Source organism: Carcharhinus amblyrhynchos, chromosome 14, assembly GCF_965287045.1.
Source record: "Carcharhinus amblyrhynchos chromosome 14, sCarAmb.v2.hapA, whole genome shotgun sequence".
NCBI lineage: Eukaryota > Metazoa > Chordata > Chondrichthyes > Carcharhiniformes > Carcharhinidae > Carcharhinus > Carcharhinus amblyrhynchos.
The window spans coordinates 38,807,451-38,832,999 of NC_137337.1; the positions used below are offsets into that span (position 1 = coordinate 38,807,451).

Genomic DNA, 25,549 nt, shown 5'->3' on the forward strand with positions numbered 1-25,549 from the left:
ACTATTCCCTCATAGTCTTGTAGACTTCTATCAGGCTGCCCCTCAAGCTCTGTCGTTTCACTGAGAACAAACCAAGTTTCTCCAACCTCTCCTCATAGCTAATGCCCTCCATACCAGGCAACATCCTGGTAAATCTTTTCTGTATCCTCTCCAAAGCCCCCACATCCTTCTGATAGTGTGGCGACCAGAATTGAACATTATATTCCAAGTGTGGCCTAACTAAGGTTCTATAAAGCTACAACGTGACTTGCCAGTTTTTAAATTCAGTGCCCCAGCTGATGAAGGTAAGCATGCCATATGCCTTCTTGACTACCTTTTCCACCTGCATTGCCCCTTCCAGTGACCTGTGTACCTGTACACCCAGATCCATTTGCCTATCGATTCTCTTAAGGGTTCTGCCATTTACTGTATATTATCTTTCTGTATTAGACCTTCCAAAATGCATTCCCTCTCATTTGTCCAGATTAAACTCCATCAAACCAGTGACATTAACAGCCAAGGTCCCAGCACTGATCCCTGAGGAGCGCCACTTGTCACAGCCCTCCATTCAGAAATGCACCCTTCCCCTGCTACCCTCTGTCTTCTATGACTGATGTGGAGGTGCCGGCGTTGGACTGGGGTATTTCTCACTGTGTTCTATGACTGAGCCATTCTGATCCACCTTGCCAGCTCACCTCTATCTCATGTGACTTCACCTTCTGCACCAGTCTGCCATGAGGGACCTTATAAAAGGCCTTAGTGAAGTCCATGTAGACAATATCCACTGCCCTGCCCTCATCAATCATTTTCGCCACTTCCTCGAAAAACTCAATCAAGTTAATGAGACATGACCTCCCCTTCATAAAACCATGTTGCCTCTCGCTAATACATCCAGTTATTTCCAAGTGGGAGTAAATCTTGTCTCGAAGAATCCTCTTTGATAATTTCCCTACCACTGACATCAGGCTCACTGGCCTGTAATTACCTGGATTATTCTTGCTACCCTCCTTAAACAAAGCAACAACATTGGCTATTCTCCAATCCTCTGGGATCTCCCCAGTGAGGATACAGAGATTTCTCTCAAGGCCCCAGTAATTTCCTCCCTTGCCGCTCTCAGTATTTTGGGGTATATTCCATCAGGCCATGGGGACTTGTCTACCCTAATGTTTCTAAAGAACCTCAAATCCTCTTCCTTTTTGATCTCAACATGACTCAAACTATCTAAACATCCTTTCCCAAACTCATCATCCACCAAGTCCTTCTCTTTGGTGAATACTGACGCAAAGTACTCATTTAATACCTCGCCCATTTCCTCTGGCTTCACATGTAGATTCCTTCCTCTGCCCTTTAATGGGCCAACCTCTTCCTGGCCAGCCTCTTGCTCTTTATATATGTATAAAAAGCCTTGGGATTTTCCTTAATCCTGCTGGCCAATGACTTTTCATGACCCTTTGTAGCCCTCCTTATTCCTTGCTTAAGTTTCTTTCTATTTTCCTTGTTCCATGTGGTTCCTGCCTCCTAGCTTTGACAAATTCTTCCTTTTTCTCTTAGACTAGGCTCACAGATTTTCTCGTTATCCAAGGTTCCCAAAACTTGCCATACTTATCCTTTATCCAATGTGCTGGTCCTGAATCCCTATCAACTTGCAATTGAAAGCCTCCCACATGCCAAATGTGGATTTACCCTCAAACATCTGCCCCCAATCTACATTCTTCAGTTCCTGCCTAATATTGTTGTAATTAGCCTTCCTCCAATTTAGCACCTTTACTTGAGGACTACACTTATCTTTATCCATCAGTGCCTTAAAGCTTACTGAGTTGTATTCACTGTTCCCAAACTGCTCCCCTGCTGACTAGGCTCATTTCCCAATACCAGGTCCAGTACAGCCCCTTTCCTAGTTGGACACTCTACATACTGCTTCACGGGGTCCTCCTAAATGCTCCTTACAAACTCTGCCCTGTCCACTCTCCTAGCGCTAAGTGAGTCCAGTCAGTGTAGGGGAAGTTAAAATCTCCTCCCACAATAACCCTGTTACTTTTACACCATGCCAAAATCTGCCTACGTATCTGTTCCTCTATCTCCCGCTGGCTGTTGGGCGGCCTATAGTAAACCCCCAACAATGGGATTATAACTTGATGGCAGATGTGAGTCCAATATTAAAACTACAAAAGTCTATTCTCATCTTCTCTCCCACTACTAAAATATTTGATTTTAACCTTGTTCTATCCAATAGTTAATTTTAAAAATGCATGTGATATATGTATATATTTTATCTTTTAGTTGGAAGACGCTTTGGATTCTGATCCTTCAACTGCTAACACATTGAGAGCGGATGGTCAAAATCCACAGCCTGGACACTCTGGACAGCCCGGGCAGCCTGGCCCTTGGCCTGGACACTCTGGGCAGCCCGGGCAACCTGGCCCTTGGCCTGGACACTCTGGGCAGCCTGGGCAACCTGGACCTTGGCCTGGACAGTCTGGGCAGCCTGGCCCTTGGCCTGGGCAGCCTAGCCCTTGGCCTGGGCAGCCTGGCTCTTGGCCTGGACAGCCTGGACAATGGCCTGGACAGCCCGGGCAGCCTGGCCCTTGGCCTGGACAGTCTGGGCAGCCCGGGCAGTCTGGACCTTGGCCTGGGCAGCCTGGCTCTTGGCCTGGGCAACCTGGCCCTTGGCCTGGACAGGCTGGACCTTGGCTTGGGCAGCCTGGACAACCAGAGCCAGGTGCTCCACTTGCGCCTGCTCCTTTTGGATCACCCGGAGCCCCTGGTCAAGGAGGTGCTGCATTGGTAGGTATTGGTTTTCTTTGAAGAAAATGAACAATGCATGTTATGTAGTCCTCAAGTGGTAGAACTTCCTTTAATGTGAGCTACATTTGAGAATTGTTAAACCTCCAATGTTTTAATCTTTGGCAGTTTTGTAACTATGTCTTTACATGGGTTAAATTTCTATTGCATTCTCTTGGTCTGACAATAAAAATAACTTGTATTTATGCAATGCCTTTAACATAGCGTCACAGGAAAGCTCACCCAGTTGGTAGAGGGAATTAATTAGATAAAGGGGGTTTTGGATGTGAGAAGAAGATTATGGAAAATAACTAAAGCTGGGTTGAAAATGTATTTTGAGAAATGCAGTGAAACATGAAGAACAGTTGAGCACGGTGGCACAGTGGTTAGCAATGCTGCTTCACAGTGCCAGGGACCCAGGTTGGATTCCTGGCTTGGGTCATTGTCTGTGTGGAGTTTGTACGTTCTCCATGTGTCTGCGTGGATTTCCTCCAGGTGCTCTGGTTTCCTTCCACAGTCCGAAAGAGTAGGTTAGGTTGATTGGCCATGATAAATTGCCCCTTGGTGTCAGAGCAATTAGCAGGGTAAATACATCGGGTTACAGGGATGGGGCCTGGGTGGCATTGTTGTCAGTGCAGACTCGATGTGCCAAATGGCCTCCTCCTGCACTGTAGGGATTCTATGATTCTCTTTCAGCGTTCCTCGACTTTGATAGCAAAGCTTTTGGAGTGATAAGAAATCTTTATTGGGCAATCAAAGAAGTTGAGAAGAATATCAGTGACTGGGTCAGACAGAGGTGTTCTCTCCTCTGATTTATTCAGTTTGAATAATGGAAATATTCTTACGAAATTGGAGTCCTTCCTAGATTATTAGTTGGAGGTTACAACATCAATGATATAAGATATGCCAGAGCCATTGTTCTTATTGGTGATTTGAGAATCTGCAAGATTGTGGATCAAGTAGTGAGTGAAAGTGAGAGGAATGGTCCTGACTATAAGTTGTAAGAAAATGGAATTGTTCAGTAGCATTCAAAATGAAAGTCATACCAGGATCCAGGATCACAGTGAAGAATGGAAAGGTAACACAAGGAGACAAATTTTGTTATCTAGGAAGTGAACTTCGGATGGAAAGTTGCAACCATTAAATAAGATGAAGGATTGGAGTTTGAAAAATGAAAAAGATTGTGATAACTCAACATTAGCACAAAAGCAATGCTGAGGATCCTGGAATGCTACATCATTCCAATTTTGACATACTTCAGCAATGTCCAAGAATTGAGGCTGAAGAGCTATGGTTCCTGAGTTAATTAATGATCTGAAACAAGTTACAGTACATGCTAGTAAAATCTGAGACCAAAAGAGCTCTGCAGACCAAGATCAGGAAAAGAGGGAATTTAAAAAGTAAAGTTTTAGTCACAAGTAAGGCTTACATTAACATTGCAATGAAGTTGCTGCGAAATTCCCCTAGTCACCACGCTCCGGCGCCTATTCGGGTCAATGCACCTAACCAGCACATCTTTCAGAATATCGGAGGAAACCCACGCAGACACGTAGAGAATGTGCACACCCCACACAGACAGTGACTCAAGCCGGGAATTGAACCCGGGTCCCTGCGCTGTGAGGCAGCAGTGCTAACCACTGTGCAATCATGCCACTCTTCTTAAGTACTTAGTAAGAAATCATAAGTCTGAATTAAAAGCCATCTTGCTGGTGTATTTTTAGGCAATGAGCTTTCCCTACCCTCCCTAAGACCCTGAAAATGAAACTTTCTGTCTATTCCTGGGATTTGGACTCCGATGACCTGATGAAGTTCCACATCTGTGGACTGCAGCATCTGTCGCCATAGAGGCCAGAGAGCTGTCAGTCAATCTGATTGGCTGGCTGCTCTTTAAGGCAAGGAATATTCTCCCTAGTGAGGGGCAGAACATAAGAACATAAGAAATAGGAGCAGGAGTAGGCCATCCAGCCCCCCGAGCCTGCCCCACCATTCAATAAGATCATGATTTAATTTTAAGTTCTGTTCAGTAAAAGAAATTCATTTAAATGCCGAAACAGTGCCGTTTTCGCTTATTCAAAAGAATGAATGGATCCTAGACGCCACCATACCTTGTCACAGTATTTCACCCAGACTGTGCAACCCATGACATCGTACTCAATCCAAAACTGCACCTTATCTACACAAGTGGTTGATACTTATTCCAGCTTTTAAGTGGTTACTGGACAATGGTGTTGGCAAGATGTGTTTCCCACCAACTCTGAGTATGCCAGGATGGCAAATCCCACCATCCAAAATATCCTGGTTATGATTTAGTCTGACACTTATAAGAAAGATTGATGCTTAAAGAGATCTCAGTAGGCAAAGAATGATCTTTCTAAAGAGCCTTGCTAAGTAGATGAGTGTCCCATCAACAAAGATGATCCATTTCTCCAGAGCAAGATTCATATGCCTTTATATGGGTCAGATTTCTACTGGAGGTCAGTGGTCACAAGGCCTTCTTACCGCACAGAGCGTGAAGAGAAACAGAAAGGATAATTACAGATTAGAGCTATGCTATCAGAGGTGGGGTGAAGGGAGCTTGGGCTTCATAAAAAAATCGGAGTTCGAAGATCAGACTAGACAAGGAGAGAAAAGACAAATGAAGGTTGCAAAATATTGAGTGGACCAGAAAATGGAATGATGAGACTTAAGATCGCCAAAGAAAATGAGGCTGTGTGTTCAGACAGGATGGCTAAATTTTATGTAAGTTAGGAGTTGATGGAAGACCAGTAAATTCAACATTGAAGGAGTTTTTCCCAGAGGTGATAGTTGTGTGGGTGACAGTTTTAGCATCAGGGTAGAAGTAAGCAGTGTCTCACATAGGTGAGAATAAACAGTCTTGGTGTAGATAAGGTGCAGTTTTGGATTGAGTACGATGTCATGGGTTGCACAGTCTGGGTGAAATACTGTGACAAGGTATGGTGGCGTCTAGGATCCATTCATTCTTTTGAATAGGCGAAAACGGCACTGTTTCGGCATTTAAATGAATTTCTTTTACTGAACAGAACTTAAAATTAAATCATTACAAAATCAAAAAGAAAAGCTAGGGAGAGAGAGAGAGAGAGACTGGCTTTTTTCGCCAGCCCCCTGTGTTGATTTTGAACACAGAACTCAAGAGCAAAGCTAAATTGATGTGGAGTTGCTGGCATTGGACTGGGGTAGGCACAGTAAGTAGTCTCTCAAGACCAGGTTAAAGTTCAACAGGTTTATTTGGTAGCACAAGCTTTTGGACCGTTGCCCCTTGACTCACCTGATGAAGGAGCAGTGCTCCGAAAGCTCGTGCTATCAAATAAACCTGTTGGACTTTAACCTGGTGTTGTGAAGCTGAACTGAACTGAATTCCCCAAAACAAAGAGCTGAAACTACGATGTATGTGATTCGTTATTTGTTATCAAGATTGTTTGGCGCTTGCTGTCTCTAACTTGAACAATCCGGCCTCACAGATATTGTTTATGAAAAACTTTGTTTGGCTTATGAATAGCCTGTTTTTGCTGGCATTGTACTTTTCAAAAATGCAGTCATTTTCTAGCTAACCCAGCATGCCTTCTGAGTTTTAAAATGTGGTCAAGTTAAAGTTGAGTTAGTTAATTTTTTAAGCTCAGCGTTTAAATGTAGTTGCATGGGCAGAAATACCTTAAAATGAAGCAAATCAAACACAAAGGCATCGTTGACAAAGTAGCCAGGGTTGACTCAAAAAACTTTGTAATTTTGATTGGTCTGCAGAGATGGCTGTGGGGTCAGGTAAATTTGTGTGTCAGTGGCATGGATAGGGAATCTTATCGTTGCTGAAGGATAGCATGTGGAAGAGGCGGGGATAACCAAAGGTAGGCCACTGGGGGAAATTATAGGTGACAGTAAGGAGGTATGAAGATAAAGTAGGATAGCTGAAACCATAACAGGAACAATTCCATGGAACTGGACAGCAAAGCAGTGGTAATCCAGGAAGATGGTGTGGTTGCTATGTAAAATGCTGATGGGAGATTTCTACACAGTCATGCTGTATGATCAGTATCCAAGGCTACTATGCAGGTCATTGGCCAGGTAGTCTGGCTGCTGTATGATGGAAGCTGGACTGGAGGATTTTGAACAGTGTTTTGGAAGGACTGGTTGTATGGTTAAGAAGTGATAAGTCATTTTGAGGCGGTGAATGGGCACCTTGTACTTGCCCACATGCTTTCAGTGGAATTAAAGAACCAATTCAGTGCAGCATCCTCTCCAGGGAACCCAGGAGCTATCAGAACAACAAATCTCCTTAACCACACAGATTGACGAATTGTTAAATGAGTAGCCAAGTGCTTGGACCAGGAATAGTCAGAGTATCGAATTCCATATCAAATCAGGTATTGAAAATGAAAGAGATAAAGAAAGATTGGATGAAGAAACAGAAATAAAAATTAGATTTTTTTTGCGTCCAATATTCATTAAAATCTGAAGGAATACATAGAGTATATATAACATAGTAACAGACCATTGAGCCCAATCAGTTCATGCCGGCTCGTGCTTCCTCCCATCTTTCCTCATCTAAATTTACTACTGGAATTGTCTGTTCCCTTCTCCCTCAAATGTTTGTCGAGCTTCCTTTTATATGTATCCATATGATGTGTTTCAACCATCAGCGAGTTCCACATTCTTGCCACGCTCTGAGAGAAGAAGTTTGATGTAAGGGAAGGATGATACTGCAGACTTGTAAAAATTAATTTGCAGTATGATAAAGAATTCTTTCATTTCTATATCACCTTTCAAAGCCACAGGATATCCCAAAGTGCTGTGCTTCACAGCCAATGAAGTGGCATCACTATTGTAGTAAAGAGGTTGTTTGCCAGTAATTAAGATGTGATAATTGCCTTACACATTCACCTACACTGGAATAGACATGCCATAATTAATTTTCTTGTATGTTTATGTCATGCATGGGCCACAACTTCCTGCTGTTCCACGTATTCAATGCCAAGTGCCTCAGAGAGAGCAGGATACCTCTGACTGACTCAGAGTGAGGGACACCACTTAGTGCCCCACAGGACATTACAGTTGGTCCCAGTGTTTCATTTACACAGAATAAAATGGAACGCCAGTTACCAGCAGAATTCCTTGCCTCCCTTCCTGGTAATAAACTAACTTTATCCCTCGTGTATAGCTTCAATCATCCTACAGTGCCACTCCCTTGTGACCATTACCCATGAGTTAGCTCTGATATAGAGAAATGGCTGGTGTCCCTGACTGAGTCCCAGGTATCCTGCTATCTCTTTGAGACACTTGGCATTGAAGACATGGAACAACAGGAAGTTGCAGCACGTGCATGATGTATATCCACTGAACATACAAGAAAATTAATTATGGCACACCTATTCCAATGTCCATGCACCTCCCTTCAACATGAAGGAATCTGAGAAGCCAAACTAATAAAATCTCCAACATGTGTTGGCTTTCGTTGTTAAGTATCTGAATACATGCTAGCATACAAGTCAGAATTTGGCATACCTGTGAAACTGCAAGTTCTGCAGTGTGAATGGAAAACTGATGGCACGTCTTTACATTGCCAATTCATAACTCTTGTTTTGATTTGATGTTTACAGCCACTACCTTATGAACTTGCCCTGCCAGGTGGTTGGGAGCCACAGAAAATGATCAGGATAATGGGAACAGTCAAACCAAATGTTGACAGGTAAATCTTGACGTGGATGAAATCTTGTTAATATTTAATATTGCACCATTCATTTACACTTCCAACATATGCATGGATATTGGTCAATTATTTACTAACCGCATAATATTATAGAATATGAAGACTAAACAGTCTTATTTCCCCCCCCACCCCTGAAGGTTCTTATCTTCTATAAAGATACCTTTGTGGTCTTCTGTTTCTTCTTTTGTGTCCATTCGGCTGCCGTCAGTGGTGGTGGAGGCGAACTCGCTGGGGTCTTTTAAAAGACTTCTGGATGAGTATATGGGGTTTAATGAGATTGAGGGTTATAGATAGGTCTGTAGGTTGGTAGGTGTTGATGTGATCGGCACAACTCGTGGGCCGAAGGGCCTGTTTGTGCTGTAGTGTTCTATGTTCTATGTTCTTCATATGTAAGTTTGAACACCAGTTCTGGTTGGACTTGGGAAGTAATGGGATGGATCACTAACTGTGGAATCAGAAAATTGTGTGGAACCCACATTCTGCCCATTTTCTGTCCTGCTGTTTTCCAGTGGGGTGGGCCCTAAATGCATCTGTAAAAGCTGGTTTGAGGCCCAGGGAAGGCCACAAAGCCTTGATCGTCAAGGAAGAATTGATTGCAACAAAATTCCTTGTTGGTTCCTGCATGACAGTTTGAAAAATGACTTGCAATCCAACCTGGGTCTTCTATATTTGTTTCTATAGCAGGATTAGGCAGTTGAGTTGGACGATCAACCATGGTTGTAATGAATGGCGGAGCAAACTCCAAGGGCCAAATGGCCTTCTCCTGCTCCTATCTTCTATATTCCCATCTGTGGCTGATGGCTATTGCCTTCATCAAGCGTAGAATCACAGAATCCCTACAGTGCAGAAGGAGGCCATTAGGCCCATCAAGTCTGCACCAACCACAATCCCACCCAGGTCCTATTCCCATAACCCCACAAATTTACGCTGCTAATCCCTTGACATTAGGGTCAACTTAACTTGGCCAATCAACCTAACCTGCACGTCTATGGATTGTGAGAGGAAATCAGAGCACCTAAAGGAAACCCACACAGGCACAGGGAGAATATGCAAATTCCACACAGACAGCGACCCGAGGCTGGAATTGAACCCGAGTCCTTGATGCTGTGAGGCAGCAGTACTAACCACTGTTGCCACCATGCCACCCTTTGGAGTGTGCCTCCTGGTGCGATGCATCTGATCATAAAAATAACCCAATTTTATTGGGGAAAAACGTCTACAATTACAAGCATTGGGGAATTTTACTCTGCCACACTTCAGCAGGAAGCAAGGATGGCAATTCTTAGCTCTAGATTAGTGTCCTCACTGATCAGGAGAATGATTGACCTAATGATGGCTATCAGTATGGATCATATGAGAGACCGTAGCATGAATTGAGGATAGAAGTTTTTGGAAGCTACTGCACTGGAGAAACAATTTTTTTTGTTGATTAGGGTTAAATATTAATTTTTTTTTACAGCTACCTTTACAACCTTCCATGTATTCTGCATTTTGAATATTTTCTTCTATACTCAGTGCTAAACTTAGACAAAAATGAATAAGAAGCTGAAATCAATGCAAGTGTATAACCTCATGCATTTTACAAGATGTGGACAACATTATGAGGTAGTTTCAGAGAGACCCAGAGGTACATGTACAGAAATTATTGACAGTGGCAGGGCTGGTTGGGAAAAAACCATTAGTGAGGCACACTAGATCCTGGGGTTTATTAACAGGGCTACAGAGTACAAAGGATGTTATGCGGAAGTTCTGATAAAACACAGGTTCAGTCTCAAATGAAGTATCCTAGGCAATTGTCGGACATTCATGGGGAGTGGGTGGTGCAGGCAAATTCACCCTCAAAATCTCATAAGTAGCTGATGAAAAACCAAAGCCGGGGCAAAAAGTTCAAGTAATATGATCTTACATTCTGGCTCTATGTGTAGCACAGATGGAGCTGATTTGAGCCAATGCAAGTGCAGGTTTCTCATTGAGAGCAGAACAATAATACAGAGTTGTGAGGTGAGAGATTCAGAATCTGGGAGGATCTGCTCCCCCAGTTAATAGAATCATAGAATCCCTACACTGTAAAAGGAGGCCATTCAGCCCATCGAGTCTGCATCAACCACCCAGGCCCTATCCCTGTAACCCCACATGTTTACCCTGCTAATCTCCCTAACACTAGGGTTAAGGTAGAAACCCACGTGGGCATGGGGAAGACATACAAACTCCACACAGACAGTGACCCGTGGCTGGAATTGAAGCTGGGCCCCTGGCGTTGTGAGGCAGCAGTGCTAACCTCCGTGTCATCGTGCCGCTCCATTAGTGCAAGACGTTGGAGCTCGGTTACAGATTTTATCTTGCCCCTGCCCACTGCTCTGACTCCTTCAATCATGGGTTCCCTCCCACGCTTGAGCCACTTCTCCAGGGACAGAATCGATGACTGGGGTTGGAGGGTGGGAGCCTGTCGAGCAGTGAGCATGGGAGAGATGGGAGAATTCAAACTAGACAAACAACCTTTCTGCAGGAAAGAGGTGACAAGAATTCTCAAAAGAAGAACCTCAGAACTTGGGAGTCAATGGATAGTTAATTTTATTTTCTCCGTCGCTTTGGAATTAGTTATGTTTTAAAATCCTTTGAGTTGTGTTTTTTATTGACGGTGTGGGGGAAGAGATGTTTTGGCAGCCACCAGGGAGGATGCACTGAGATGAGTTATTTTAGAATTATTTGTAAATAAGCATTTCACTTCCCACCTCCAACACATTCCCAGTTACAACAATTTTTCCTGTTTCACAATGAGAGAATTGGGATCTCAGGATTGCCATTGGTGGATTTGGAGAGAGGGAGATCCAAGATGCCAGTGACCCAGTGCTGGTAATGTGGCTCCAGCAAGTATCTGAGGGAGATTGGGAATGTGATAGAGAGAGGAAGGAAAAGATGGTGTCTCAGGGAGAGAGAGAGGGTATGGGCAACAAGAAATCATTCTCACTTTCACATATAGAGCTTATTCATATGATCTCCCAACATTTTTTTTATAATCTTCATTTTTATTTTTGAAACTCTCCATATGGGCCTGGCTTTCAAGATTACAAATTTACTGCTGGAACAACGGTAACTAACAGCAGCAAAACATTAAAGTTGTTTTTTTTTAATATTTGTCCAATAGGTTATTTCGAGAGTGAAATTTAAAGTAAAGATCTGGTGTAAAGAGGGGAAAGATATTTTGTGGGAAATACTTTTTGTTGTTTTGTCAAATATTTCTGCTGTAGAAGTGTCTGGCTGAGTACACTTTTTCTTTGATGGTCGTGTTTGACGTATTGAACATGTTCAGAGTCCAGTTGGAGCAGATGACCCTGCCCTCCTTTGAGTTTACTTTCATATCAGCCACTGGAGGGCAATGGTGGGTGGGAGGGTGAATGAAGGAAAGCAGTTTACATATTTTTGCTGGGTTCTTGGCTGCCTGCCTTAGCCCCGAGTCTCTCATTTCTTTAATGTCCTTTAATTGAGTCACAGAGCGAGTTTGCAAATTCCTGTTTCAGGAACAGTTTGGTTTCTACTCCAATCTCTTCAGATATGCTTTACCTTGCAAGTGGATCTGGAACGCAGTACCTGAGAATGCAGATTCTATCGTGGCTTTCGAAATGGAATTGGGCAATCATCCAAAAAAAAATTTGTTGGTCTCTAGGGGAAAAGCAAGGGAAGCAGGGCTAGCTGAGTAACTGTTGCAGAGAGCTAGTAGAGGTAATGAGCTAAATGGCCTGCACTGATTCAGTTCAGTGATTACAATCTTTTTCCCTCTGCAAGTTCATCCATCTCTACAGATCTGAAAGTTTGTACATGTCGCCCCCCCCCCCACCCCACCCCCAATGCTCCTGCTCCGTTGTAATATTGTCTGTGCTTCCACCCCGTTGATGCCAAAGCTGCCGTCTGTACTTCAGAGTGGCGGCACTGACTGATCCCATACCACCTTTTATTTAGGGTCTGCTGTAGTTCCAGTGAAGCAGATATTAATATCTGCGAATGAAGACCTCATGCTGCCAAAAACATTCGCCACAAACAAAAGAGTGACAGCTGCTGCATATCCTTGGAGACTGACCTCTGAGTCGGCATGTCCTTCAATGAGCCAAGCATCCCTGAGTTTAGAGACAATAAAGCTATGTGGGCACTTTTGTCCTGTGCTGGGGTGGTGGCACAGCTGTGCCCGTTGGCCACTCCTAACTCCCCTGTGATGTGAATCAGCTAGTGCCACATCCTCAGTAATGTTAATCTGACTTCATTCCTCTCTGCCCATCCCCAGCTGGGTAAAAGTCTGAGCTAGCACATGGACAGAGTAAAGCAGCCGACACAGAAGATGACATTAAGGAGCTTGGCAAATAAGGCAGAATGGGGCTACAGGAACTCCTGCATCCATTTACCCTCCATCATTATAGTTAACAAGGAAGTAATTTCTGCTCCCCTCCTGTCCCCTGTGTCTGTGGTGGATTTTCAGCAAGCCCAGGATAAGTGATTATTGTCTGCTTGGAATTCAAGGTGAATTGAACAACCTTATTCAAGGGAGATGCTTTTGTGTGATTCTTCACAGGAATGCCACTGTAATGGTGGAGTAGGTCTATCATTATCTTGATATCAACAATGTTCCTCTAATGTCACCATCTCAGATAGCAAGAGTAACATTCCTTCCTATGACCTCCATGAACTCCCACGTGCTGCTGGAATTTATGGTCAGAATTGGTCTTAAAAGGATATATCCTGTAGCTTTAACACACCCAGGTAGTTTCCTCCCATTTAATGTGAAAATCACTGCTTCAGTGGATATGCAGATGAACAGTCAGAGGAAATAGTCAATAAACACGACTATAGAAGCTGGAATACTGTCTGCTGTTCTGGTCATCTCACTATGGAAGAAATGTGATGGCACGGGAGAGGGTGCAGAAGAGATTCACCAGGATGTTGCCTGGGATGGAACATTTGAGATATGAAGAGAGGCTGCATAAGCTGGGTCATTTTCTTTAGAGCAGAAAAGACCGAGGGGGGGACATGATTGAGTTGTGTAAGATTGTGAGGGGTTTGGATAGGGTGAATAGGAAGCAGCTGTTCCCCTTAGAAGGGTCAATAACGAGGGGACATAATTTTAAACCAAAAGAGAAAATGCTGGAAAATCTCAGCAGGTCTGGCGACATCATAAGGAGAGAAAAGAGCTGATGTTTCGAGTCCAGATGACTCTTTGTCAAAGGGTTACATAAGAACATAAGAACATAAGAAATAGGAGCAGGAGTAGGCCATCTAGCCCTTCGAGCCTGCCCCGCCATTCAATAAGATCATGGCTGATCTGTTGTGGCTCAGTTCCACTTTCCCGCCCTCTCCCCATAACCCTTAATCCCCTCTCTTATCAAGAACCCATCAACCCGCTTCTTAAAAATATTTAGCGAGGCAGCCTCCACCACTTCAACGGGCAGAGAATTCCAGAGATTCACCACCCTTTGAGTGAAGAAGTTCCTCCTCAACTCCGTTCTAAACCGCCTCCCCTTTATCTTGAGGCTGTGCCCCCTAGTCCTACTGTCTTTTTTGAGCGGGAAGAGTCTCTCCACCTCTATCCTATCCATCCCATTCATCATCTTATACGTCTCAATGAGATCTCCCCTCATTCTTCTAAACTCTAACGAGTACAAGCCTAGTTTATTCAGCCTCTCCTCATAGCTCAACCCCCTCAACTCCGGTATCAGCCTAGTAAACCTCCTCTGCACTCCCTCCAGGGCCAAAATATCCTTGCGCAGGTGCGGCGCCCAAAACTGCACACAGTACTCCAGCTGCGGCCTCACCAATGCCCTATACAGCTGCAGCAAGACCTCCCTACTTTTATATTCAATCCCCCTCGCTATGAAGGCCAGCATCCCATTTGCCTTCCTGACCACCTGCTGCACCTGCAAGCTGGGTTTTTGCGACTCATGCACAAGGACCCCGAGGTCCCTCTGCACCGTCGCCTGCTGCAGTTTTTCGCCACGTAAGTAATAGTCCTTCCTACCATTCTTCCTACCAAAGTGGACCACCTCACACTTGCCAACATTAAATTCCATTTGCCATTTCCTGGCCCATTTGCCCAGCCTATCTAGATCCTTCTGCAGACTCTCCACACCCTCCGCACAATTTGCCTTTCCCCCAATCTTGGTGTCATCAGCAAATTTCGACACCCTGCACTCGGTTCCCTCCTCCAGATCATCTATATAAATGGTAAATAGCTGAGGCCCCAGCACCGACCCCTGGGGCACCCCACTAGTCACCAACCGCCAATCCGAATAGCACCCATTGACCCCCACTCTCTGCCTCCTATTTGACAACCAATCCTCTATCCACACTAACACCCTACCCCCAACTCCATGTCCCCTGACCTTCTGCAATAACCTCTTGTGAGGTACCTTGTCAAACGCCTTCTGAAAATCCAGAAAGACCACATCCACCGGCTCTCCTCTATCCACTGCCCTAGACACATCCTCATAGAACTCCAGTAAATTTGTCAGACACGACTTCCCTTTAATGAAACCGTGTTGCGTCCGCCCTATCTGGACTCGAAACGTCAGCTCTTTCCTCTCCTTATGGATGCTGCCAGACCTGAGATTTTAGAGCAAAGAACAAAAACAGTCTGGGAAACAGGCCCTTCGGCCCAACGAGCCCGCACCGCCATCTCCACACCACCAGTCCCCCTCTCCACCCACGACCCTTGTCTAATGTTTTATGGCCATCCAGATTGGGGGAAACTGATTTAGGGACAATTTTCCAGCATTTTCTCTTTTGGTTTCAGGTTCCAGCATCTGCAGTAATTTTCTTTTATCCAGGGCATAATTTTAAGGTGAGGATAGGAGGTTTTGAGGGAATTTGCGGAAAACTTTAAGGGTATTGGGAGTCTGGAATGCACTGCCTGGGTGGGTAGTAGAAGTGGGAAAAGTACATGGATAAGCATTTGAAATGTCATAACATTCAAGGCTACGGGGCAACTGCTGGGGTTAGTGTAGATTTAATGTAGTTTTGTCAGTGCAGACTAGATGGGCCGAAAGGGCCTCTTCTCTATACGACTCAATGACCATCTGAGGATACGACTGTTTATCCAGAGAAACTTGGGGTCTGAGTGTCTGGTTGGTAGTATGCCACCTGTGGTAAACATTTGGCTCAGAATGCTTCATCTCTTTCTCGGTTAGTTTTCATCCCAGTGCTTCAGGAACTGACTGTTGCTGAGTTAACTTCTCTTGGGTGCCAGTGATATTGCCAAGTGCTCACTCTTCAATACTGAGCCAATGCATGTTGACACACTTATATCTTGAGGTGTTAAACCGGAGCTCAAACCTGGCCATGCCCCCATTTCCTTTGTCTCTCATTAGTAAGAAAGAGGAAACATAACGTTGTTGCATAACTTTGTTGAGAGACACCAACAATCTTTTTATTCCAGCCTCGGCCTACTGAGTGAAAACCATCTCACCTGTACCAAAGAGTGATATGTTTCTGGGAGGGATCTGGAAGATTCCTCAAACAAAGAAAATTTTAAAACTACGTGATTTATTATCCAAAATTATTGGCCCCTGTTAGTTGACATGTGCTTTCGTTTAATTACTTCCACAACAAATTAGTCAGCAGAGAAAATGATTAATCTTTTGGCTGCAGCCAATATTATTTTCTACTCAGCTCAAAACATTTTACTACGTTATGAGTGGCAAGGACAGAGTAGATAGTCAGATGCTGTTTCCTAGGATAGAGAAGTCAAGCACTAGGGGACAGGTTTAAGGGCGTGGGGAAAAGTTTAGAGGAGATGTGCAAAGCAAGTTTTTTTTCAGAGGGTGGTGAATGTCTGAAACACACTACCCAGGGATGTGGTAGGAGCAGGTACGATAGTGGCACTTACGGGGCAACTAGACAAATACATGAATAGAAGGATGTGGACTCTAAGTGCATGCGGTTTTAGTTTAGGTAGACATCATGATTGGCGCAGGCTTGGAGACTGAAGGGTTTGTTCCTGTGCCGTACTGTTCTTTGTTTGTTAACACAAGAGACCATTCGATTCGTTAGATCTGTGTTGGCTCAAAAGGAGTTATCCATCCTAAGCACCCTTTCCATTCTTGGTTCACCGCCCTTTTGGCTACACAATTAAACACACATCCGTGTACTTTGCAATGAGGGTTTCTGACTCTAGCCCCACTAGAGGAAGTGAGCTCCTGACCATCATCACCCTGTGGATGAGAAAAACATTGTTCCTCATCTACAGTGCAATCCAGTTGCTTTATATCTGTCCCCTGGTTATTGGTGTCTCTGCTAAAGGGAAGTAGGTCCTTCCTACCACCTCAATCCAGATTAATTTATAATCTAGGACCAGGGTACAATGATCTGTCGGAAAGTCAGTGCAGACTTGATAGACCGATAGAATCCCTGCAGTGCAGAAAGAGGCTATGATTAAACTATTCAATCTTTCCTCGTGGTCAAAATTCTCCAGCCCTGGTAACATTGTGAATCATACACTCTCAGGTCCTGCTATTCTTCTACAATATCTTACATACAGCGCATATTCCCTTCTTTTCAGTTTCTTTCCCCAGATGCATTACCTCATGATTCTCTGGATTGAATTCCATTTGACAACACCAGGTTTTAGTCCAACCTCAACCTGGTGTTGTCAGACTTTTTACTGTGTTTACGCCAGTCCAACGCCGGCATACCCACATCTTGAATTCCATTTGCCATTTTTCTGCCCACCAGACCAGTCCATTGACATCTTCCTGCAGTCTTCATCCACAGCCAATTTTGTATCATCTATTTAGAGGGCATCATTAAGTCTATATCGTAAGTATATACCATGAAAAACAAGGAACCTAATAATGATCGCTGTTTTCAGTGGCATCCTGCAATCTCCCAGTTGCAAAACACCTGTGACAGTTGCCCTTTGTGTTCTAAACAGGCCACTAGGCCCGTTTTGGATCCAATTTGCTTGGATCCTATAGGCTTTTTCTGGCCAGTCTACTATGTGGGATCTTGTCAAAATTCTTGCAAAACTCCATGCAAATTATAATAAACACACTATTCTCGTTAACCCTCCTCATTACATTTAATCACATTCATAGATATGACTTTCCTTTAATAAATCCACTTGGGTGCAGCTGAATAATTAATACCTTTTCAAATAAATTCACTCACTATCTTTATCCCGCCTAATATTTTCCACCCTTCCCTCATTAACTGCATCATTTTCCTCTTTGTGATGACCAATGCAAAATATTCACGGTTTGCCTTTTGCTTCCACATCAGGTTATTGTCTTAGTCTCCAATAGCTCTTACTCTTTCCTTAGTTGTCCATTTGTTCTCCGTGTATTTTTAAAGCATCTTTGACTTTACCTTTTGTTTCATGCTACCATGAATGTCCTTTAGGGAAGGAAATTTGCCATCCTCACCTGCTCAGTCCTGGCCTACATGTGGCTCTCAAAAATGCCCTCTGAAATGACCTAACAAACCACTCCTTTCAAGGGCAGAATTAGGGATGGGGAATAAATGGTGGCCTTAGCAGCGATGCCCATATCCCATGAATGAATGGCGGGGGGAAAGAAAATGAAGACAGTCCAGCTTCACTCTTTTAGCTAACAATTTTATTTTTAATGTTGAAATGTGAGCAAATGTGATTATACAGCAGAAGGGCTCATTGCATTATTTTCTTTCTCTGAAATGTCATCAGTAATCAGTTTATTGTTCATTAGTGCATGATGCATTCATTCATTAAGTGGGCAAATGCAAGGTTGTATGTGAAGTGTTTTGAGACATTCTAGAAATAAAATCCTGTATAAATTTCACCCCCCCCGCAATCGACTTGCTAAACGGTTTGTGAAGACAGAGCAGTCACAATAATGATTGTACATGTGTAACGTTACACAGTAGCTTGCACGTAGCAATCATAATAGAGAAGCTCTGACCAGCAAAATTCACAGTGTTTAACACATTGGTAGTTCATTCCTGTCTGTAATACTCTAAAATTGATATCAGCCAAGAGGGCATACTTAAGAATTTGGTATAATTGTTCCAAGCTTGGTTGATTTGTATTTCCACTCATGTTCATGGTACTTGCCTGAGCAGTTGCTGGCTTTGCACAGAGTCTGAGAAATGGCATTTTACAATAGCAATCATCACGATATCAGTGCTTTGATCCTGATGGTAGTAAAACAGGCAAATTTCTGCTGCCAGGTTTGGGACTAATTTCAACAAGAGAATTGCAGTGTAAGTGATAAGTAATTTTGATAACTCTTGTCATTATCTTTACACCATATTGAGTGCATATGGGGTTGAAGTTGGCAATCTTTTTTCGTGGCCCCTGAGTGGTTCAATTGGGATTGGATTTGAGTGAGGATGGGGGAAGGGGTTTATGTTATTTCATTCTTAAAGGGTTTCTTTCCTCTGAGACTCTGAAGCAGTGTTTGATGAGCAGGGATCAGGGCACCATCCTGCAGCAGACCTTGTGGATATTTACAGAATCTCAAAATTGATACAGTGCAGAAGGAGGCCATTCAGCCCATCATTTCAGCTCATTATCTCTGACCTGCTTTTCAAACAAGTATTAGAACTTCTTCCCAATCCACTGTCTTTTTTCTTGGAACCTTGTACACTTTTTTTTCCTATTCGTATAACCATCTAATGCCCTTTAAATGCACTGATTGACCCTGTCTTGACCACGCTTCTGGGCAGTGCATTCCAGACTGGAACCATTCATTTCTGTCTTCTTGCATCGCATTTGCTTTCTTTGCAAATCACTTTAAATCTGTGCCCTCCCACTCTTGATTTTCTTACAAGCAGGAACAGTTTCTTCCTATCTACTCCGTCCTGCTTCCTCATGATTTTGAACATCTCTATCAAATCTCCTCTTAACCTTCTCCCATTTAGGAAGAACTGTCCCAAACACTCCAATCTGTCCTCGTAACTGAAGTTTCTCATCCCTGAGCCATTCTTGTAAACCACTTCTGCACTCTCTCCAATGCATTCATGTCCTTCCTATAGCGTGGTGCCCAGAACAGATGTTTAAGGTCAGCATAACCTCCTTGCTCTTGTACTAGAGGCTATATACTTTATTAACTGCTCTCCACCTGTCTTGCTATGTTTGACTTATGCACATATACACCCATGTCCCTATGCTCCTGCCCACTTTATCCCCTAGCTTATATTCTCACGCTATGCATCACCTTGCACTTCTCCACATTGAATCTTATTTGCTCACTCTGCCACTATGTCCCTCTGAAGTTCTACACTGTTCTCCTCGTAGCTTATGGTGTTTCTAAGTGTTGTACTTACCAAGTTTTTATTTATTGAAATAAATGGGGGCTCAGAAACTGGTAACAAAGCCTCCTTCGTGAATCTTGCAGCTACATTTGGGCTGGAATTCTCCCGTCCCACCCGTCATGGGGAATTGTAGGCGGGGGAGGGGTGGAATTCTCCCATCCTGCTCATCATGGGTATTCTCTGTGTCTGTGTGTGTCTCTCTGTGTCTGTGTGTGTCTCTCTGTGTCTGTGTGTCCGGCGATGGGCGTTGACCTCAGCTGGGATTCTCTGATTTTGATGTGTGTGTGGCTGAAGAAGCCCCGCCATCTGTTTTTGGCCTCTGCAAGTTAGTGACATTCCTAATGCCTGGAACGTGCTGCAACTAAAACCACCCTAAAAAGAAAGGGTGGTGGCGTTTCTGCCCCCGGTGTCAGGGAAAGGGTGTAACTGAACTGCAACACTCCATTCAATCACAAATCCGAGATAGTTGAGTTGCTCAGTTTGTTAAATGAAGAATAACGATAGTAATCCTGATCAGGCTGGATGAAAAAGCAGTGGGAGGAGGCTGGTTGGTAGGGAGGCTGAATACTTGAAGGAGCTGTTTCTGTGCTGTTGAGTTTTACATAATCAATAAAAGAAAATTTGGCTAATTTTATTTCCACAGTTTTGCCATCAATGTGCGCAGCGGCCAGGATATTTTGTTTCATTTCAACGTCCGCTTTAAGGAGGGTGGCCATCACCGTGTCATTGTTCGCAATAGCCTGATCAACAACTCTTGGGGTGGAGAAGAAAGGGCAGCACCAAGGTTTCCCTTCAAACAAGGAGAACAATTTGAAGTAAGTGAAACACTCCTGGTAGCTTATCCTTTTAACGTGGGTGACATTCAACCCCAATCTCCAAGCAGAATAGGTCATCTAGATTCTTTTCTAATTAGTACAGATAAATAACGTTAAATTAGATATAATAATTAGAATTTCAGGAAAGGGACCAATGTACTTTGAAGAATATTTTGCAACTCTGATGGCCTTGGAGAGTGCGGTCACAGGCCAAGATGCAACACCTCCACGTGGAGGATGAACTCTGGGGAAGAATCCTGAACAATCACTATTGGGTCTAGGCATCACAGAGTTTCAATGGGAAACACTTGCCATCGCAGATTTGTTTCAATCTGTCAAAGGAGCTGCCCTGGTAAACTCTGGCACAAACCGTTGATAATATCCACCAAGACCCAGAAAAATTCTTGTTTTTGTCTCGAGTCTGGACCATTTCCCAATAGCTTCTACTTTGCCTAATTGGGCTTTACTCGTACGGGTAATGGTATGTTCATCAGTTTGATCAGTGATCTGTCTATTTCTTAGTAATGTACTTTGTGGTAGTTTGGGCATTATTTCGTAAATGCAGTTTATTATTTTTATCAGGTTAAAGTCCAACAGATTTACTTGGAATCACAAGCTTTTGGAGCACTGCTCCTCCATCAGATGAGTCACCTGATGAAGGAGCAGTACTCCAAAAGCTTGCGATTCCAAATAAATCTACTGGACTTTAACCTGATGTTGCAAGGCGACTTGGTGTTTTTGGAACAGTATGAGGACGTAAAAGGTGCTATCTAAATGCAAGTTTGGTTCTTCTTTAACACAGCAAATATAAATAAAATTTAATTCAATAACTTGTGAATTATCAACACTGTTAATGTTTGAAATGAATAAAGATGATTTTTTAAAATTTCTCCAGATTCTCATACTTGCTGAACCAACTCAATACAAGATTGCTGTCAATAATGAACATTTGCTGGAATACAGACATCGTTACAAGTCTTTGAAAGATATTAACAAGGTTTCAATCCATGGTGACATTACTCTGCACGCAATGTTTATGCAATAAGCAGCCTAAAATGATTTTATAGATAAATATATATAATTATATATTGGCACGTTTTCCTATTCATTTTTTTTAATGTCCAAACTACTGGTTGTTTTGGGTTGATTAGGAGCTGCAACACAGTTGAGTATTCTGATGAGTTCTCAATAAAATGAAGCTGACAACATTTGTTGTTTGCATGTACTTTTACAACATTACTGCCACTGAATCCGAGTGGGAAAATGGGCTATTCAGGCCATCGAGGGGATTTTCACAGTAACTTCACTGCAGTGTTAATGTAAGCCTACTGGTGCTGTTGATAAATAAAATGTCCTAGGCAGTGTTTTCTCCAATGAAATATCTTGTCTAATCCCTTATCCTGTTCGTTTCCCTTACCTATTTTAAGATACCTCTCATTCAAGCAAAATCTAATTGCTTTTCAAATACTTCCTGGACTCAGTCATGGTTAAGAAGGTCGCGTTCTGACAGCTTTCTACAAAGAAACCTTTCTACTACCCTTTTTCTTGTGTGAGAATCTGTGTCCTCTGGTAGTTTTTGGCAATCAGTTATTATTTATCTTTATTCTCACCCTTAAAATCTTTTAGATTTTTTATCAGGGCAGCCATGAAGGAAAAATAAAATAAATTTTTGAGTCACTTCATAATTGGAAGTTCTTGTACCTAGCACCATCGTACCTAATTTATACTGCAAAGCTTTGATCATTTTCATATCTGCAACTGTTAATATACCATCTGCAACTTCAATAACAATAGCAATGGCATAATGGTATTGTCACTGGACTAGTAATCCAGAAACCCAAGGGTAATGTTTGGGTAGACTTTGATATTTGAATTTTATTTGAAATTTGTCACTATGGTAGGTGTTGAAATTTTAATTTAATAAAAATCCAAATGTGCGCAGGTTAGGTGGATTGGCTGTGGTAAAGGGGACAGTGAGGTAGGCCTGGTTAAGGTGCTCTTTCAGACAGTCAGTGCAGACTAGATGAGCTGGATGGCCTCTTGCACTGTATGGATTCTATGGAGATTTAAACATCTAGTGATGACCGTGAAACAATTCATTAAAAGCCCATGTAGTTCACTAGTGTCCTTTAGGGAAGGAAATCTGCTTTCCTTATCTGGTCTGCCCTATGTGTGACTCCAGAGCTACAGCAATGTAGTTGACTCTTAAATGGCCTTGCAAGTCATTCAGTTCAGGGACAAATGCCCCACACAGTGATGCCTACATGCCATGAATGAATAAAACGTATACCCCATTCACCAGAACTCATCAGAATATCAAAGTCACAGCTCTCTCCAATACAACCGTCCTTTCTTAAGATGTTTGAATGTATGGAAGATATCAATGTCAGGATATCATGGCGAAAAACACAAATATGTTGGTTATGATGGCACCCTGGGTACGGTAATACGGTGACTTGAATCAAGGAGACAATCATACACGTTGTGACCAAACTTAATATTTGCTGATATAATGAATAAAATGACCAAAATATAGTGCCTATGCAGAGTGGATTTATTTGTCATCCAGGATATTAAGAATGCCATTATTGAAGCAGCACATGGGACTAGAAGTTCAGTTGTGCCTGAGGGGGTGGTCCTGATGTTGGACCTGACGCGGATTCTTTAACTGAGAGTGACGAGCTCAAGATACCTACTTGTATTCCTCAGGCGCCTCATTGGGGAAGAGGTTTGAATATCAGTGTACTTCTGCATTACTCTGGGTCTCTGGATTACTAGTCCAGTGACAGTACCAGTACTGTTGCAGCCTTCAGAATAGTTTCTGAAAGGAGAAGGTAATTGATGCAAGATGGGGAAGGTTGCATACGGTTCTGTAGAGGGAAATGAGTAGGAGTAAGGTGATCATTGTGACCAGGTTTTAGAGAGATGAGTGAAGGATGGTTTATGCATGTATGTGCTGCAACAATCTCCCAGTATCTAGCACATATGGACCTTCTGCATATGAAGTAAGAAAATTAGACTTGCAGGCTGTTAAACAATGAGAAGTAACATCTGTGCCTGGTCTTAGCCATATGAACGTGCCATCAAGAACCACTGAATAGTGATCTGGAGCAGGAATTCTCTCTAACATTTTCCTTTTCCTAGTGGATTGACGCCAGTTTCTGAGTTCCACCACTGCGTGGTTACAGTCAGCACAGAACAGGAATCTAATCTGGGGATCTTCCTGGGATGAGGCGATTATGGATATGAGGAGATGTCAGATAGGCGGAGTGTGTATTCCCTAGAGTTTAGAAGAATGAGAGGTGATCGAATTGAAACATACAAAATACAGCTTAGATATCCAAAGTTGGAGAAAACGCCTTTGCTGGTTCAGGCGTTTCCCTGCAACCTGCCAGGGCTCTTAATACTAGATGCAACAGGCCTCTGTGGCTCTGATCATAAATGAAACTGGCCTCTCTGAAGATTTTTGGCCCATCTGGCTGTTGAATGGAAAACTAGTCTCCTTTCCCATTTAGAGTACCAGCTGTTGCATTGTGCAGCTGCTTTAATATCCCATCCTGTATATTTGGCTGTCTATCTCCCAAATTTCTTGCCTTTTAGAGAACTATGATAAAACTATCATTTAGGTTCCAAACCTGATGTCAACAAACAGAGACTTCCCCCAATACCAGGATGAGAACAGGTCCATTAGATAAAATTCAGCCCAATGTTAGTCAGTTCTACTGCAAGGTGTGTAAGTTAATATCAGAGCTCACTGTATTTTCAGTGAAGTTTCTTTTACTGTTTTGTGTCTTGCCATACCATGTTGTGTCCATTCTTTTTAGTCTTGCTAATATGGGAGATTGATAACTTGTTAGATCTAATTGAACACTTAGTCCTCATCTTGTTATTTGTAGTCCATTCATCTGGTTTTTGTTGAAGCTGTTCCATTTCATCGAGGGCATTCTGGCCTGTTGGATAAGTAAGTTAGGATACTTCACCTTTCTAATATAAAGAACAAAAACAGGCCCTTCGGCCCAACGAGCCCACGCCGCCATTTTAACATTACCCCCTCCACCCATGACCCTTATCTATTGTTTTATGGCAATCCACATTGAGGGAAACTAATTTAGGGACAATTTATTATTCCCAATCAGCCCAATAGCACATCTTTGGGATGTGAGAGGAAACCAGAGCACCCGGAGAAAACCCACGCAAGCATGGGGAGAATGCGCAAACTCCCACAGACACTGGCCCAAATTCATGTGTCTGCACAGCAAACAGTGATAGTCGCTGAGCTGTCGTGTTGCCCAGCATCTGGTCCAGTTCAAGCACACCCTAATGACGTGAAGCACTAGGCCACTCTCGAACATTCAAGAGCAGCCCAAGTACGACCCATCACATGTATGCCCCTCGTTGGACAACAAGGCGGACCGACTTAAAACCTGTGAATTAAAAGAGAAAAACATTATTATCATACCACATCCTTTTTCATTACCAGGGACGTCCCAATGCTAATGAACCTTATTTAAAACAATCTCCTATATCCTCCCATCTCCAACCCACTCATGTGCCTGTCTCAGTTACTCTTAAACAACTCCAGCGTGCCTGCCCCCACCACCTTACTTGGTAGAGCATTCCACATCCCCACTAACCTCTGTGTGAAAAACCTCCCTCTAATATCCGTGTTATACCTCTCCCCCCTCACCTTAAGCCCATGGCCCTTCGTACTGTGTGTCTCTAACATAGGAAATAACTTACCTCTGTTTATCTATACCCTTCATAATCTTATACACCTCTATTAGATTCCCCCTGTCGCTGTCTTCCAAGGGAAAACAGCCCCAATTTGCTCAATCTTTCCTCATAACCAAATAAAATATCTAATTAAGTTGTAGAGGTTTTCCTGGCTAACCACTTACAACAGAAATAGGAAATTCATCTCCAAACACATGAAATTATTCGAGGTATTTCATCAGAATTCTAATGAAGGCTTTACACCCGAATTATG

The 25,549-nt window shown here is 43.1% G+C and overlaps 1 protein-coding gene across 1 annotated transcript; it reads left to right on the plus strand.

The window, feature by feature from the left end:
• Positions 1 to 263: 263 nt before the first annotated feature.
• Positions 264 to 21,770, plus strand: lgals3b (lectin, galactoside binding soluble 3b). The gene is made up of 6 exons (XM_080202743.1): positions 264 to 284; positions 2,260 to 2,429; positions 2,490 to 2,763; positions 8,370 to 8,458; positions 20,391 to 20,562; positions 21,458 to 21,770. Exons 1-6 carry the CDS (start codon positions 279 to 281, stop codon positions 21,605 to 21,607), a joined length of 861 nt encoding a protein of 286 aa, XP_080058869.1. The 5' UTR covers positions 264 to 278; the 3' UTR covers positions 21,608 to 21,770.
• The last annotated feature ends 3,779 nt before the right edge of the window (positions 21,771 to 25,549 follow it).